This window comes from Scylla paramamosain, chromosome 20 (genome assembly GCF_035594125.1).
Source record: "Scylla paramamosain isolate STU-SP2022 chromosome 20, ASM3559412v1, whole genome shotgun sequence".
NCBI lineage: Eukaryota > Metazoa > Arthropoda > Malacostraca > Decapoda > Portunidae > Scylla > Scylla paramamosain.
In genome coordinates, this window is record NC_087170.1 from 11,001,692 (window position 1) to 11,018,946 (window position 17,255).

At 39.5% G+C, this 17,255-nt stretch overlaps 1 protein-coding gene across 1 annotated transcript; it reads left to right on the plus strand.

Moving 5' to 3' along the window:
* The first annotated feature begins 1,310 nt into the window (after nt 1–1,310).
* Nucleotides 1,311–16,439, plus strand: LOC135110305 (cysteine--tRNA ligase, cytoplasmic-like). Its single transcript, XM_064022511.1, is given in 15 exon segments — nt 1,311–1,426; nt 2,218–2,401; nt 2,987–3,130; nt 4,781–4,904; nt 5,325–5,528; nt 5,862–6,023; nt 7,156–7,387; nt 8,314–8,390; nt 9,518–9,684; nt 10,434–10,580; nt 12,234–12,282; nt 12,285–12,344; nt 12,635–12,733; nt 13,255–13,438; nt 14,660–16,439. Coding segments are annotated over 14 exon segments (2,160 nt in total). The 5' UTR covers nt 1,311–1,426; nt 2,218–2,225; the 3' UTR covers nt 14,995–16,439.
* The last annotated feature ends 816 nt before the right edge of the window (nt 16,440–17,255 follow it).

The window sequence follows — 17,255 nt, forward strand, 5'->3', positions numbered from 1 at the left end:
CAATATAGGAAGCATTGCAATGCTTTACGTAACGTCCCATCGCCTTCTGGATCTATTCTTCGACGGCCCTCTCCTCACCTTTCGATACCGTCTGAAGAGGATGGACATAATGAAGAGTGCCGTCAGCTGGGATATCTCACTCATACTTTACGGATAGAGCACTATAAGACACTTCACTTCCTTGGCACCTGGCAGTGTAGTGGTCTTCAGTGACTCCCGTTCCAGGACTGGCATTCTTTGAAATCGGTTACTTCCAACTTACACACTTCTTGTGCATGACATCCAAGCACTCATTTACTCTCTGCAGACGGGAAGCCGCAGTATTGCTTTACAATAGATCCTCCCCACGTTGGCAACGAAGTAGCCGATCAAGCGGAATAATCCCTGATGCAGAAGACATAATGAAACTCAGTTGTGTGAGCCTCAGCTAGTCAAAAAGAACACACTGGCAGAACAGGGAGAGGGGACTCAGCCACTCATTATAAATAATAATCACCGCATTATGGGAATATCCGTTCAGACATTTCTTCCCCATGGCCACGCTCCAAAGTCGCATGGATGTCGCACTACTCCGTTAACGAGCAGGACATTGCGATCTGCAAGCTCACTAACACCGATTACACCTAGCTCACAGCCCTTACTGCCTTTGATGCCCATATCAAGAGGAAACAGGCGAAAATTTTATACATTCTCTACTGCCCTCGTTTATATGACCTGCGCCTGTCTTTCGGATCAGCCTCTCTGCCCTCGCCATTCACAGCTTGACTCTTGCTGCTAGATGGATGTAGCAGGTTCTGACCCCCTCCTCTGTTTTGAAATCCTCCAGAGGACAGCAGATGTTATAACTAAGACTGGCCAACTTTCTCGCTTATAGTTACTGCATAGTAGTTGTTTTGCCTTGCTTGTTTGACTTCTGCTATGCAACCAGTTGTATGCAAGGGGACATATGTGACTTCTCTGTCAAGGCAGCCTGAAACAACAACAACTTCCATCTCCTTCTTTTGATGAATATATACAAAAATAAATGCTTCAAATTTAAATCCTGAGAGTACATTACGGCCATCGCTGATTTGGCTATTTTGGGCGGTTTATTTACCGGGTTTGGCGTCAGTTGGCGAGTACACCAACACCACACAGTTCACCACTTTACCGCGAACTGGCAACCGTGTTCAGCGGTACACGGACACGTCGTCAGCAAGGTGAGTGGTACGATTTGTACCTACGCTTCTCAGATGCAGACTGACTATCCTGCTGCACATAAGTTATCCTGTACAGCCTGAACTGTTTTTAGCGAGTGTTGAGAGGAGCCAGGCCGCAGAGACACAGGTGGGCGGGGTGTGGATAGGCGGTGGGTGATGACAGCCAGCTGGTGGGGCCGCGAGTGCACGTGTCCTGCCCTAGGCTCGGCGGCGAATGTTTTCAGGAGGTACTAGTGGTGTTGGTGATGCTGGGTTAAACAACGTAATGATGTATGGGTTCTTCACCTCACCAAACCTTTATCTTAACATCTGGGTTTTAGTGTGGCAGACGAAAGATTGTCTCAGTTGATGACCAGACTCCAGCCATGGTGAAGTGTCAGTACGATTTCCGTAAATCGCATCCTCACTGAGTTCGGGTTCTTTGAAAAAAGCAGCCACTTTTGATGAGAACTTTAGTAGTTCATTATAATAGGTTTGATCCCCCATCCTTATCCCCATTTCCAAAATCCTTCAAACAAGCTTGGAAACCCAGTGGGAGAGCGAGATTTTAGAGTGGGGAAAACCAAATTTGACATTCATGAAAAAAAAAAAAAAAGTCTAATGATGAGACACCATGTTTTGAAAACAGGAAATTTCTAGCCTAACCAAACCTAATGTAACCAGGAGGGCTTCTCCCCCAATGACCCCACTTAAGGACACAAACCTAAGTTAACCTAACTAAGGGGTAATCCCTCCCCTTAAGCACATGAAGAATATATGAAGACTTGCATCAGCACATTTCAAAAGTTTAAAGATTTGTGGTTGCAGGAGTGAATTTTTTATGGTGTGCTGCTCTGCTTGCTCATCTCTTCATCTTATTTTGAATTTATTGTCTTTAACTTATACTCAGACCCGATTTATGTGAACTTAATGATGTTTTTGTCAGATACTGAATTTCCTGCCTTACAAAACCATCATTTGGTTTTGTGATACCATTATATAAATTATAAGACATACTTTAGATGTTTGTTTCCATCAGGGTGAGCCATGCCGAAGCGCCCAGATCCCAGATGGGCAGCCCCAGAGGGGGTGGAGGTGCCCCGACTCCACTTGTACAATTCTTTCACACGCCGAAAAGAACTGTTTGTACCTCAGAGCCAAGTGATCACTTGGTATAGCTGTGGCCCAACTGTGTATGATGACTCTCACATGGGCCATGCAAGGTAAGTAAAATGTATTGATAATGCTGCAGTTTTGGAATACTTATTTCTTACAGGAACATGCTGTATATTCTTTCTTTAAAAGACAACTGGTGCTAGAGAAAAGACAAGTCCAGATATATATCACCATAGCAAATAATTATCTTTAATGGTGCACTTATCAAGAAAACTTGTGTACAATATATATACTACATGAAGTTGTAGGATTGTGGTGGCAAATTCAGGAATAAAACACATTCAGAGGGTTAATTAATCGTCTTTTTTCCTTCCTGTAGTATGAAGTTTGTAAATAAAAAAAATTGCAAATTCTGTCAAACTACATTGCATAAAACCATCTATGAGCCTTGGTTATTTAGAAATGTTATAGGACTTTAGGGATTCACTGTAAGGCTTAAGAGATTGTTGTATGGGAACATTACTCTTATATACATAAGGATGTAGATATTGGACAGCCAACCAGATGAGTTATGCTTAAATGCTACACAGTCAAGAGATTTGTGTCTGACCTACCTTGAATCTCAGAATTCGGGTTGCCTTGAATAATAAAGAAGTTCAAGATTCATGCTTGTTGATGTCCATTCCCTTCAGATCCTACGTGAGCTTTGACATCCTGCGGCGTGTCCTGCAGGATTACTTTGGCTTCCCAATCCACTATGTCATGAACATCACTGACATTGATGACAAGATTATTAAGCGGGCCCGTACAAGATACCTCATCCAGCAGTACCGCAAGTAAGTGATCCGTAGGAGAAGGTGGCTTAGTGGAGGGCAAGGAGGATGGAATGGTTTTGAAGGTGTCTGGGATAAAACATTCAAGCCTCTGACTAGAATTGCAGCTTCTTGATTACAGAATACAATGGTAGGTTAGTAACCTGATTGTAAAGCTTCATATCATTCCTATGGATATTAACATAAATCGGTAATCAGAAGATTTCTGTTTCATTGATCTCTCTCAATACACTGTCTGGATTCTCTCTCTACTACATTGTTACATGTCTTTCCTATCTTCTACCATTGTTTCCATGATTACTGTTCTTCTGAACTTGCGAAGTGCATATCTCCCTCACTTCTACACCCTCACTGCAGAAGATTTTGTACTCACTGTTCCCCCTGTTCTTTCTGCTTTACTAATGTAGGAGTTAAGCATTATCTTCATTTCTTCATCCCTTTACTGATAAACTGTGGAATTCTGTTTCTGTATGTCTTTCTTCCTATGATTTGAGAGGAACATCAAGACACCTTGAAGACTGAATTAGCCATCTCCTTAGATTCCTCTACTCATGGTTCCTTTTTGGAGTGACATGTTATATAACCTTTTTTTTTTCTCTCTATTTTTGTTGTTTGTTTTTATCCATTTATCTATTTATTTATATATTTTGCTGACGTAAAAAAAAGCCATTGATTGTAAGTTTAAAAGTACTGACAGCATCTGAACTGTGGTTTACAATACATTACATTCTGGCTAAACTACAGTATTATATTGATCAATACATTAGATATTTCAGCTAAAGATTCATCCAGTAATGAAGGGAATATTTGAGAGGGAACATGCAGTTAGTTTTCTCTCTCTCTCTCTCTCTCTCTCTCTCTCTCTCTCTCTCTCTCTCTCTCTCTCTCTCTCTCTCTCTCTCTCTCTCTCTCTCTCTCTCTCTCTCTCTCTCTCTCTCTCTCCCTCCCTCCCTCCCTCCCCCCTCCCTCCCTCCCTCCCTCCCTCTCTCTCTCTCTCTCTCTCTCTCTCTCTCTCTCTCTCTCTCTCTCTCTCTCTCTCTCTCTCTCTCTCTCTCTCTCTCTCTCTCTCTCTCTCTCTCTCTCTCTCTCTCTCTCTCTCTCTCTCTCTCTCTCTCTCTCTCTCTCTCTCTCTCTCTCTCTCTCTCTCTCTCTCTCTCTCTCTCTCTCTCTCTCTCTCTCTCTCTCTCTCTCTCTCTCTCTCTCTCTCTCTCTCTCTCTCTCTCTCTCTCTCTCTCTCTCTCTCTCTCTCTCTCTCTCTCTCTCTCTCTCTCTCTCTCTCTCTCTCTCTCTCTCTCTCTCTCTCTCTCTCTCTCTCTCTCTCTCTCTCTCTCTCTCTAGCCGGACTGCCCGGCCACTTTCTTTCCTGTAATTTTTCTGTGTTTCTCCCCTACTTTGTAACCCCCTCCCCCCCTTTGACTATTGTATATCTTGTTCCCCATTTTTTCATGTAACTTTCTTTAATAAACTGAAACTGAAACTCTCTCTCTCTCTCTCTCTCTCTCTCTCTCTCTCTCTCTCTCTCTCTCTCTCTCTCTCTCTCTCTCTCTCTCTCTCTCTCTCTCTCTCTCTCTCTCTCTCTCTCTCTCTCTCTCTTTACAGTAAAACAATGTGTGATGTCTTGTCTTGGTTACCTATTTGTGTGGACATTTCCAGATCACAAATGCAGTGGGATCAGGTGTATGAGGACCTTACCCGAGCCTTAGAGCATCACACCCAGGCCATTGCAGCAACCACTGATCCTGATAAGCGCAAGATGATGCTGGCAGAGGTGGAGAAGGTGTGTAGTGATGGTGGTTGAATGTGGCATTGAGATTGTAATATTTACTATGATGGTGTGAAGTGGCAGTGATAGGTGAGATATTTACTTGCTACTGTAGTGACAAGACAGGCAAGATTGACCAAATATTGCCTGGGCATGACATAGGAATTTTGTGCTTGTGAGCATGTGAGTTGTCTGTTGCATATTAGAAAAGAGTGAGTGATGCTATGCTGTAAGAGATTATGATTTATGTCTGCAATCCTAAGATGGCTTTCTCTGGTTATCTAATCATCTTAAATTTCTTCTAGGGTAAAAATACCATAAACCCATGTGACATAAACATCATGGCAAATAAAAACATAAATTTTGTGGTAAATTATACTATTGTAGTTCTGCCAATCCTAATCAAATATGAAATTAAATATCTGATCTCTGTAGGTAAAAAATGCAGCTGATGCACTCAAGGCAGCCACAGAAGGAGAGGCTGTAGAGAAACAGGAGGAGCTGCTGAAGTGTGCTGAAGGGGTGCTAGGTGAATGGCTGGACCAGCAGAAGGGGAAGGAGGTGACTGACAACTCCATCTTCAGTGAGCTGCCACGCCACTATGAAGAGGAGTTCAATAAGGACATGGAAGCCCTTAATGTGGGTGCTGCCAGCCTTTTGCCGTAGTGTTTACCTTAACAGAGGACTCCCAGGCACAAGCAAGTAGATGCTTTGAGTGCTGTTAAAAATTCTTTCATGAGCATAATGTTTCTACCTTTAAATACTACCACCCCCATTCTGTTTTTTGTCCCTGTCATTATTTACAATCTGCACTTATAGTTAGGTCTTCAGTTTAATTTCAATAGCTATTTTATTTATTTTCTGTTGCTGATCCTTATTAAATTGTTGTTTCATAGCTTCTCCATCTAGGAAGGTTTATCATCCTTCCTTATGTCATGAGTGAAGGAATGATCCTAGTGATGTATGTTGCAGGTAATGGAGGCTGATGTGGTGACACGGGTATCAGAGTATGTGCCACAGATTGTTGATTATGTGGCCAAAATCATTGAAAATGGCTATGCTTATGAAGCCAATAACTCTGTTTACTTTGATGTGGCTAAGTTTGATGCTGAGCCCAACCACTACTATGCTAAGGTAGGTCATACTTACAATACATTATAACATGCTCTTTTATCTTTCTATTCATTTGTCTTTGCCTTTCAGAGTGACATCTTTTTTTGCATTTACCAACTCAACAATCAGACTGCTCTGAGAGAAGTGTTCTGAAATTTTCTTCCAAAATTCTTTGTTTTTTGTGTTTTTCTTTTCTCTTTTTCTCTTTTTGTGTGCTTCTGCCTATATTTATCTATCCATCTGTCTATCAGACGGACATTCCGACTACAGGGAATAGCCAAGACATGACATCTATTTGTATACAATAGTACTCAGTCATTATCTCACATTTTAGCTTCATTGCCTTCAGGAGAGAGAGGACTAATCCTGATTATCTTTACTATGTTAGGATCAGTTGCTTATTATACTCATCAAACTCTCTGGATCCAGCAGGAGAATTGGTCTATCCCTGTTGCACCATAATAGACCCATCCCTCACCCCTGACAATCTGACTGGATCAGATGTGGGAGAACCTCCATTGAAGCCTTTGAGGCATTCACAACCGTTTTCATTTATCCTTGCTCCACAGGCATTCCTCTTGCATCTAACACGTTCTGTATGTCCATCCATTTCATTTGTCCTCCTAGAATTACACCTTCAGCATCAAATCTCATTATTCTCACTAATCATTTTTTTCAGTTCTTTCCCTGTGGTTCAACTATTGTCAAACTCATTGTTTTACTTGATCAGCTAACTCTTCCAACACCAGTTCTTCTTCGCATTTCATTCCTTGTGGAATCCACAAGGATTCATACATCTAATTTTCAGTACATTCAGTTTCCTCCATCCTGCTTCTGTATTCCATATTTCAGTCCTATAAAACTAGTTCATTATCATTACATATTTCATAATATAACAAATTCTCTGCATTAATTCAGGCAATTTACATCTGAACATCCTTATAGTATTATTTTCCTTTAGTGTATTTGTTTGCCTTCGGAATTTTCCTTTATGTAGTAATTTATTGTGTCTTCCCAACTATGAATGTCATATAAGGTTACAGAGTTTTATTTTTGACCGGCAGGAAGAATAGCTGTATGAAGTGCAATGCAGTGAGACATGTCATGATTTTGTTAGTGTAAATATTCATATTAAAGTGTGTGTGTTTGACAGCTGGTACCTGAAGCATATGGCAATCAGGCAGCACTGGAAGAGGGAGAGGGTACCCTGTCAGCTGCATCAGCACAAGAGAAACGCAGCCCCAATGACTTTGCATTGTGGAAGGCCTCCAAGCCTGGGGAGCCTGCCTGGCCATCCCCCTGGGGACCTGGACGACCCGGCTGGCATATAGAGTGCTCTGCTATGGCCTCTGAGATATTTGGGGAGTCCATTGACATACACACAGGTGTTTATATTTCCCAGTGTTTACTGTGCAGCTTGATGGCTGGCCTTGAGTAGTCAGGTTCTTGACTACTCAAGAATATCTCTCTCTCTCTCTCTCTCTCTCTCTCTCTCTCTCTCTCTCTCTCTCTCTCTCTCTCTCTCTCTCTCTCTCTCTCTCTCTCTCTCTCTCTCTCTCTCTCTCTCTCTCTCTCTCTCTCTCTCACATATGAATGTGCAGTCTAGTTTTTCTTTTAATCTTTTGATGTATAGTTGCTTATATATATATATATATATATATATATATATATATATATATATATATATATATATATATATATATATATATATATATATATATATATATATATATATATATATATATGATTTTTTTATTTTATTTTTTATTATTATTTATTTATTTATTTATTATTATTATTTTTATATTTTTGTAGCTTACTCTTAAGGGTTTTATGTAATTTTCTTTTAGATTTTATATATAACTTCTTACCTTCTTGGTCATTCATTGTACCATTATCTTGCATTTTCTCGCTTGATCATGTGTTTAGGCTTATCTTTTCACTTATATATCATTTATCATTGACATTTTTTATTTCCACATATGCTAGATCACATTGAGTTTGCCCATATTCATAATGTTGAACTTATATCTTGTAGAAGCACATGCCATACTAAAACAACAATGATGTGGAATGAACTGTTAGAATGTTTCACTCAGTGTAAAAATAAACTGTAAAGTACAGGTACCTATGAGGACATCCACATTAATTATCTTGATGGTGATGGTGAGGACAGAGATGATGGTGGTGTTGCTGGTTTTGGTGACAATGGTGATGGTAATGGTGATGGAGTAGTTTGCTGAAGATTATGTTGGAGGTTGAAATAATGATGATAGTTTAGTGGTAGTGATAGTAATGTGTTATGTTGCAGGTGGCGTGGACCTGAAGTTTCCTCACCATGACAATGAGTTGGCACAAGCTGAAGCATACTTCAACAATGACCACTGGGTAAGTGTAAGGCTGTTATGATTATGCTGCCACTGACATTACCATTAATCCCAGCATTGTTAACTTCATAAAGTTACACCTCTGTTGCTTTTCCTGTGTATCATCATCATCACTGCCAATAAAACAACAAACCGCTTAGGAACACAAACACACTCACATGCTTCCAGACACACACACACACACACACACACACACACACACACACACACACACACACACACACACACACACACACACACACACACACACACACACACACACACCATGTGGTGTAGTGGTCGTAGTGGTCAGCATGCTTGGCTCACAACTAAGAAGGCCTGGGTTTGAGTCCCAGACACAGTGAGGCAAAGGGATGACCTCTTAATGTGTAACCTTTGTTCACCTAGCAGCAAGTAGGTACAGAATGTAACCTGAGGGATTGTGGCCTCACTGTCCTGTTGTGTGGCGTGTGAGTGGTTTCAATCCTACCCAAAGATCAGTCACTATGAGCTCTGAGCTCTTTCTGTAGGTTAACAGCTGGCTGGGAAACTAGCAGATGACCATAGGTGAATGGCACGCACACACACACACACACACACACACACACACACACACACACACACACACACACACACACACACACACACACACACACACACACACACATCATGAATATATAAATAAGTAAAGAAAGTGAATGGGAGAAAAGGGAAAGGGGAGATATCTCCTCTTTCCCTTTTCCATTATGAGAGAGGGAAGAATCTTGGGGAGAGAGAGAGAGAAATTGAGGTTAATTCCCCCTCTCTCTCTCTCTCTCTCTCTCTCTCTCTCTCTCTCTCTCTCTCTCTCTCTCTCTCTCTCTCTCTCTCTCTCTCTCTCTCTCTCTCTCTCTCTCTCTCTCTCTCTCTCTCTCTCTCTCTCTCTCTCTCTCTCTCTCTCTCTCTCTCTCTCTATATATATATATATATATATATATATATATATATATATATATATATATATATATATATATATATATATATATATTTATTTATTTATTTATTTATTTATTTATTTATTTATTAATATTATTATTATTATGGGTAGTAGTAGTATTTAAGTATAACAACAAATTTCAAAACTTTTGTTAAAGTACAAATGTGTTACAGGTGCGCTATTTCCTACACACTGGTCACTTGCATATAGATGGCTGCAAGATGAGCAAGAGTCTCAAGAACTTCATCACCATCAAGCAGGCATTGGCTGAAAACTCTCCAGCCCTCTTACGCATCTCCTTCCTCCTCCATTCCTGGAAGGACACACTTGACTATAGCTCGTAAGTTTCCCTGACATGCCAAAACTTGGTGGATTCCATGTCTTGTTGCTGTAGATGAGAGACTTGTGCTCAGAACTTACTGACTGGCTTTTGAAGGATTCTCTCTCTCTCTCTCTCTCTCTCTCTCTCTCTCTCTCTCTCTCTCTCTCTCTCTCTCTCTCTCTCTCTCTCTCTCTCTCTCTCTCTCTCTCTCTCTCTCTCTCTCTCTCTCTCTCTCTCTCTCTCTCTCTCTCTCTCTCTCTCTCTCTCTCTCTCTCTCTCTCTCTTTTGTAGCATATAAGATGACAGTGGTGAATGTTTATTCATATTTGCTTAAGTTTGCAGTCATGATATTTGAGGAAACAAAGGAAAGCTTTAATACCAACATATTGATTTGAAAAATCTTAAGAGTTAGGTTAAAATATGATGAAAAATAACACTTTCATGGTGCAGTGGCTAGCATGCATGGCTATGAATCCACTGGCCTTGAATTGGATCTGGGCAGGGGCAGCTAGCTCATAGCTCACTCAGCTGTTCATCCTTCCTTTGGGTTGGTCAGTAAATGGGTGCCTGGGAAAACCTAGGGAAAGCAAACTGGATACCCAGATGTCACAGTGGTCCTGTGTTCTTTAGTAAAGGAATCATCCACTACAGGCTCAAAGGTCAAAGACATGCAGAAATATTAGTGGAGGTCTTGGTAGCAATAGAAATAATTTTATAATGGTAGTCAACTTTTAATAAGTATTTTCCCTTTACCTTGTCCTTTGCAGCAACACAATGGAGGGTTCACGTCAGTACTACAAGATGATAACAGAATTCAGCCTCAATGTTCAGGACTTGGTGCGACGTGCAGGGCTGTCTAGCACACAGTGGGCTGGACCTGAGGTGGCCCTGCAGGAGGCCTTCAATGCTGCCAGGTGTGTTTCTTTGTTAATGCAGTAGGACTGCAGATATCAGCTGAGTGTTTGTGTTCAATAGTGACATCATTCTCAAGAAAGTTTGAAAGCTTATACAAAGGAAAGTTTGGCTGTGAGTTTAGTATCTATCAAGGCTGTTGAATTCCACCAAGGATGCAGTGGTGAAGGGAAAAACAAAAATCATTAAGACCATGGTACACTGAAAAAATACGCCTTGTACTTATTTACCGTATATTTCAGCGGATAAGATGACTTTCGGATAAGACGGCCCCCAGATTTCAGTCTGAATTTAATGGTTTTTGCTAATATTGGTGGTATAAGGTGACACCCAAACTACCAAACCATTTGTGGTGAAGTTTAGATCAGTTAGCACCAGACAACTGAGATATACCAGTACAGTGAATAAAATATCTTGAATGTATTACCAGTAATAAGGTACCATACCTTAATGTATTACCTGTTAATTGCTTGATTTACTGGTATGCTATGAGTGAAGCATATAATATGATAAATAGCAAATTTTGACTCATCTATAGTGGTAAGAAGTTGTTGAACCAAGGTCATTGACTGAGCTGGTGGGCAGGGTAGGTGGGTGAAGCACAAAGTGTGTGTGTGTGTGTGTGTTTTTTTTCTCTCTCTCTCTCTCTCTCTCTCTCTCTCTCTCTCTCTCTCTCTCTCTCTCTCTCTCTCTCTCTCTCTCTCTCTCTCTCTCTCTCTCTCTCTCTCTCTCTCTCTCTCTCTCTCTCTCTCTCTCTCTCTCTCTCTCTTATTTATTCTCTCCTCCACTTCCTTGTCCAATGTACTCCTCTCTATGTCCCTTCCTCCCCTTGTTCCTTTCCTCTCCCTCTTTTGTCTTGTCTCAAACCTCCCTCTCTGTCACCTCCTCTCCCCCTTATCTGTCATTCATTCTTTGTCATTTTTGCTTCATCCTTTCTCACTCTTTCTCACTCATTTATAATTCCATTTTCATTCTCAATCAGTCTCAGGATTGTTCTTAGTTTAACAGAGAGAGAGAGAGAGAGAGAGAGAGAGAGAGAGAGAGAGAGAGAGAGAGAGAGAGAGAGAGAGAGAGAGAGAGAGAGAGAAGGAAGGGAGGGATTATAGTGCAAAATAAAAATTGTGTACACAACAGCTGTTTTCAAGACTGGAGACAGGATGAACTTTCATTGACTCATCATTTTGAGGTTGGTGTTTATTTACAGTGGTATTTAACATAAAATTTAAAGGTCATTGTTTTTGTATCTGATGTTTAGGACAATCCACTTTTTGTGCCTTTTTAGGACGATTCAAGTGCCGTCTTATACTCCGAAATATACGGTATCTATTTTGCACTCACTGGTTTTTTTTATATATTTCTACAAAACCCTTTTTTCATCAATAAGGTATATTGTAATTATTGTTATTCTTTCCTCTATGTTTAACTCTGATCTAGACCATCTTGTCATCTGTGTATCTCACTTGGTGTTGGAAATTGGCTTAAGATGACAGTAATGATAATGTTAAGTAATAGTAATAAATAAAGTAATTTATTTTTTTATAATAGTAAATGGGTTTTGGTGATATGGTATTTCATCCTGTGATGTATTTAGTTTTGCATATGTATTGTAGTAAATATAATGAGGAGCATATTTTGAGTGTATCCTACCAACACAGGGTGGGTGTGCACAAAGCTCTGTGTGACAACATTGATACCCAGGACAGCTCTTGACAGCATCCGGGGACCTGCTCACTGAGTCCAATAAATACATGAACAGCCACTCTCAGGTGAGAAAGACCAAGATGTCTTAATGTTATTTTGATTCTTTTCATTCATTAAGTGAAAATATACATCCTTTATAGTTGTCAAGTTATTAATGAGTAAAGGTTATGGTGTAATTGCTGCTGGACTTTTCGCTGATAGTAAGAAAGAATTACCATAATAGTTTCATCAAAGCATACATAAGGATGAGTTTGTTTGAGTCTGTGGTCATAGTAACATTATCAGAATATCTCATTGGAGTATTTCAGGGCACACTGAGACAGGTGACTGATGTGTTGCTCATTGACTTTATCAGGTGAACTCACAGCTGCTGGTGAATATCAACTGCTACATCTGGAAGCTGATGAAAATGTTTGGTGTTCCTCATGGGGACAAGTCTTCCTCAGGTGGCCAGGTAAGTGGGTTTTTACTCCAGATAAGAGTGGATTTTTTTCTCATCATCCATTTGTATGACTGAAGGGTAAACAGTCATCGTTACCTAAATATCAATTATGTTCTTTATTTATAGCCAGTCTTTGTAATTTTTAATAGCCTTTGTTTCAGCTCATGGTTCTTTCTCTTTTTATGTGCTAGAAAGTTATATTCTTAAAATTATTGAAAGTTGTTTTTCCATGACATGGGATGATGTAATGAATATTGATAGGGAGGAAATGGTTGTGTCCTAGTGATATGGGGATGAACTAGTTTGGTAAAAGCGTTAGGAACTTCAGAAATGTTAAGTGTAGCACAGACAGGTAATGAGTAGTGCAGTGCTGTATGTGTGTGTGTGTTGATAGTGTGGTATATAAGGTAGGTTTGATGGGGGTATACAGATATTTAATGTTATAGTAGTGTGTGGAAGGTAGCAAAGAGAGGAAAAAAATTATTTATGTGTTAAGGGTGATGGATATATACTAATGATGTGGTGAGTTGCAGGGACAGGAGAAGGTGGTGGGTGTGGCAGAGGTGGTAGGTAACATTCGGGAACAGCTGCGTCAGTGGTCAAGGGACAAGGAGCTGGAGGTTGGAGAGTTGCGGGGACGCCTGCTTGGGCTGTGTGACACCATCAGGGACGAGTTGCTGCCACCATTGGGCATTAGACTGGAAGACCGTGAGGCAGGTGAGTGTGGTGTGTGTATGTGTGTGTGTGTACCTTATACTTACATATTTATGTATATATTTCATAATTATGATGGGCTCCTGGTGTGTAGTATGGTGGTCCACAAGACTATCTCTTTCCACTGGGGGCCAATGGGGCTAAGAATATGAATGATGTGTGTGTGTGTGAGTGTGTGGTACCTTGTATGGGCCACCTCATGTGGGATTGCTGGCTTGGTATATAGATAGATTATTATTAACTCTTTGTAGGGTCCATACAGAAAATAGGGGCTGCTACTGCCACAGACAACAAGCAAGAGTGGTTGTGCATAGCAGAGGTGATAGAAGAATGACAGTGGTGAGTGCATGATGGTCTTGTCAACTCCAGGGAAGGAGTGTGGGGTGCACTTGGTGTTGCTCATTGGCATATAAAGCCAGTTAGGGTGCGGAGCACTTTGTAGGAAGTACTCTACATCTGCTGTAGTTTCAGAATAGGAGTAAGTGTAGGTTAGGAAACAGTCTCTTTATGGAAGGCCAATATATGCCACTGGGTCTTGCTATGGATGTATGGGACCAGCTGTACTCTGCCAAAGCTCTTGGGGTGTAATATGATGTTTCATGAGACTGTTCCTTTCCACTAGGAGTCAATGGGGCTAAAAGTGTGAATGATGTGTGTGTGTGTGAGTGTGTGGTGGTTTGTCTGGGCCACTCTGTGTGGGACTGCTGGCTAGGTATATAGATAGATGGATGATTTCTGTATCCATCCTATTCCATATGTGTGTGTATGTGTGCGTGTGTGGATCTCTGCATGCATGCATGTGTGTGTGTTTGTGTTTGTATGTGTATGTGAGAGAGAGAGAGAGAGAGAGAGAGAGAGAGAGAGAGAGAGAGAGAGAGAGAGAGAGAGAGAGAGAGAGAGAGAGAGAGAGAGAGAGAGAGAGAGAGAGAATGAATCTGTCCTATCTAGCTACCTCTCAGACACTTTGTGTTCCCATGGTGAGTGGCCACAGCAGGAGAGCTTCCACCTCTCCTTATCTAAGCATTTCCTTCTTACTTGTTGAAGCACTTAGCCTTTACTAGCACTTGTTTCACACATGTACACTTGTACCCTTTCTTTCCATCTTCTAAGTTGCCTTTCATTTTTTTACTAGCACCTTCAATTTTGTTCACATACTTTTTTTTTCTTTTTTCTTCTCATTTAGAGAAACAGAATCAGCACTGTAATCACATTATTGTATTGCAGGTGCCCCAAGTATCAAAGTAGTGGATCCAGGGGAGTTAATGGCAGAGATCTGTGCCAAGAAGGAGCAGGAGGAGGTCAGGAGACAAGAGAAGGCCAGAAAGAAGGCAGAGCAGGAGGCCAAACAGCAGCAGCAAAAGCAGGAGCAAGCTGTCCCACCCATAAATCCCAAGGAAATGTTCCATACCTCTGAATATTCACAGTGGGATGCCAATGGGCTGCCCACTCATGATGCAGAGGGGAAGGAGATTACTAAAAGCCAAAGCAAGAAGCTTGCAAAGTTGATGGAGGCACAGAGGAAGAAGTTTGAAAAGTGGCAACAACAGCAGAATTCTTAGTGCCTTTTGTTCCTGGTCTGCCTAATGTTCTCCATCCATCTTTTCTCTCTCCCATACTTCTTACATATACTTGAAATCTGTCTTCCCCACCTACTTTTATCTTCCCATCCTTCTTTGTCTTTTCTTTTTGTCACTTCTTCATTCCTTCATCTTTCCCCTCTTTCTTTTCCTTTTCTTTCTTAATTCATTAAGTCTTTTAATATATTCATCAAGATGCAACTTTGGAAAATAGGTAAATATAAATGATTTTTCAGAAAGTCAAATCAGTTCTTTGTTCATTAATCAAATTTTTAAAGTTTTTGTCAACTGTGATTTTACTTTATTGATCTCAATACTATTTTTAAAAGTAAACAAGATTTGAGAACTTCAATACATTAGAGGTACATGCATAAGTATGGACACCATAAAGAATAACATTTCTACATAAGAAAAGTAACTAAATGCACTGGCAACAAATAACTGCTTATTGACATTCATTTATTTATATATATATATATATATATATATATATATATATATATATATATATATATATATATATATATATATATATATATATATATATATATATTTATTTATTTATTTATTTATTTATTTATTACTATTTATTAATTAATTAATTAATTAAATTTTATTAAATGAATGAATGAATTTATTTTTGTTTATTCATTTACTTATTTTTTTAAAGGATTAATAAAGTACTGCCTCCATGCAATGGATGAAGATTTCATAACATTAGTATTATATTTCACTGATGTCCTTTGCCATGGGAATGTTGGTAGGAATCATCTACTGTGGAGCTCAGCTGCACATGAAGAATAAATTCAGAATATTTAACTAAGTCTGTAATACTTTATTGTGATACTATTTAGTATTTGAACAGTCACAGAGACATAGAATACAAGCATTTTCATTAAAAAAATGCATGATATATACCCATGTATGAAGTTACCTTTCTATGTTGTGTACCTATATAAGTATTCATTTTAGTAGAATAAGAAATTTATTATTTTGTTTCTGAAAAATCATCCTTAATAAGCAATGATATACTATAATGAAGTTTTAACAGACATTTCATTGAATTTAATTAAATTGACCTTAACAATTATAACAGTTCTGTCAAATTGTAGCCATGGTTCCAATTGATTACTTTTCTCAGATATTTTGTGTTTCATTATTTTTTTTTCTATTATAGCTCTATTCCCTTACTGCAGTTCATCATGATTTGTGAAGTTCTTATTGCTTAGATAGTTTTTCCTTTATTTTTCTTAACATGACTCAGTTAGCATCTTGATCTTCGAGATCTTTGAGAGTTCCTCCTCTTTATTTTGTTGCTACAGGAAGTGTCCCTTGCATATTCTCTCTCTCTCTCTCTCTCTCTCTCTCTCTCTCTCTCTCTCTCTCTCTCTCTCTCTCTCTCTCTCTCTCTCTCTCTCTCTCTCTCTCTCTCTCTCTCTCTCTCTCTCTCTCTCTCTCTCTCTCTCTCTCTCAAATAATCACTGTTATATAATTTCAGTGGTGGTGAGATCTGTGATTCATCCATAAGTTTTTAATACAGCACACTTAACAAAGTAATCTTTCACTACCCTATTTCATCTTAAATGTACCTCTTCTCTTATTTGGATATTTGTGTATATGTATGTGTGCATGTACATATATATGTATGTATGTGCATATGTGCAATAAAATAAATCCTAGAGATGATATAAGAGAGGACAGGGTGGACAAAGATGTATACAGGTTGAAAGAAGCCTTTTCTTGCAGGGCAATAATAGAAGCTTTTGAAGGTGATGAGGGTGGCGGTGAACTTTAAAAAAAGATTTCATCGTGATCTCCATAATGCATCTATATGATGAAGCAGTGTACTAAGCAAAAAAGCAAAGCAATGCAGTTTTATCAGTGGGGTGAACTGAGTGATTAAATTATCCTCAATAGTAAGATTCTCTCTCTCTCTCTCTCTCTCTCTCTCTCTCTCTCTCTCTCTCTCTCTCTCTCTCTCTCTCTCTCCCTTGTCGTAATATATTTCTGTTGGTTGATGTCTTGTGATATATTAAGATTAATGAAACACTGTAGTCGTACATTTACAAACTTAATGCATGGATTGACTGCACCATATACAATGGGTATGGCCAATCTGATTGTTTTTACTTCCCTAGCACAGGGAATCATTTCTCGTGTATCTTCGTTTAACAATTTCTGTGAGATCTAATGAGTTGGCAAAAGATTGCACCACATGCAGCAGAATGCTGATATATAGAAAA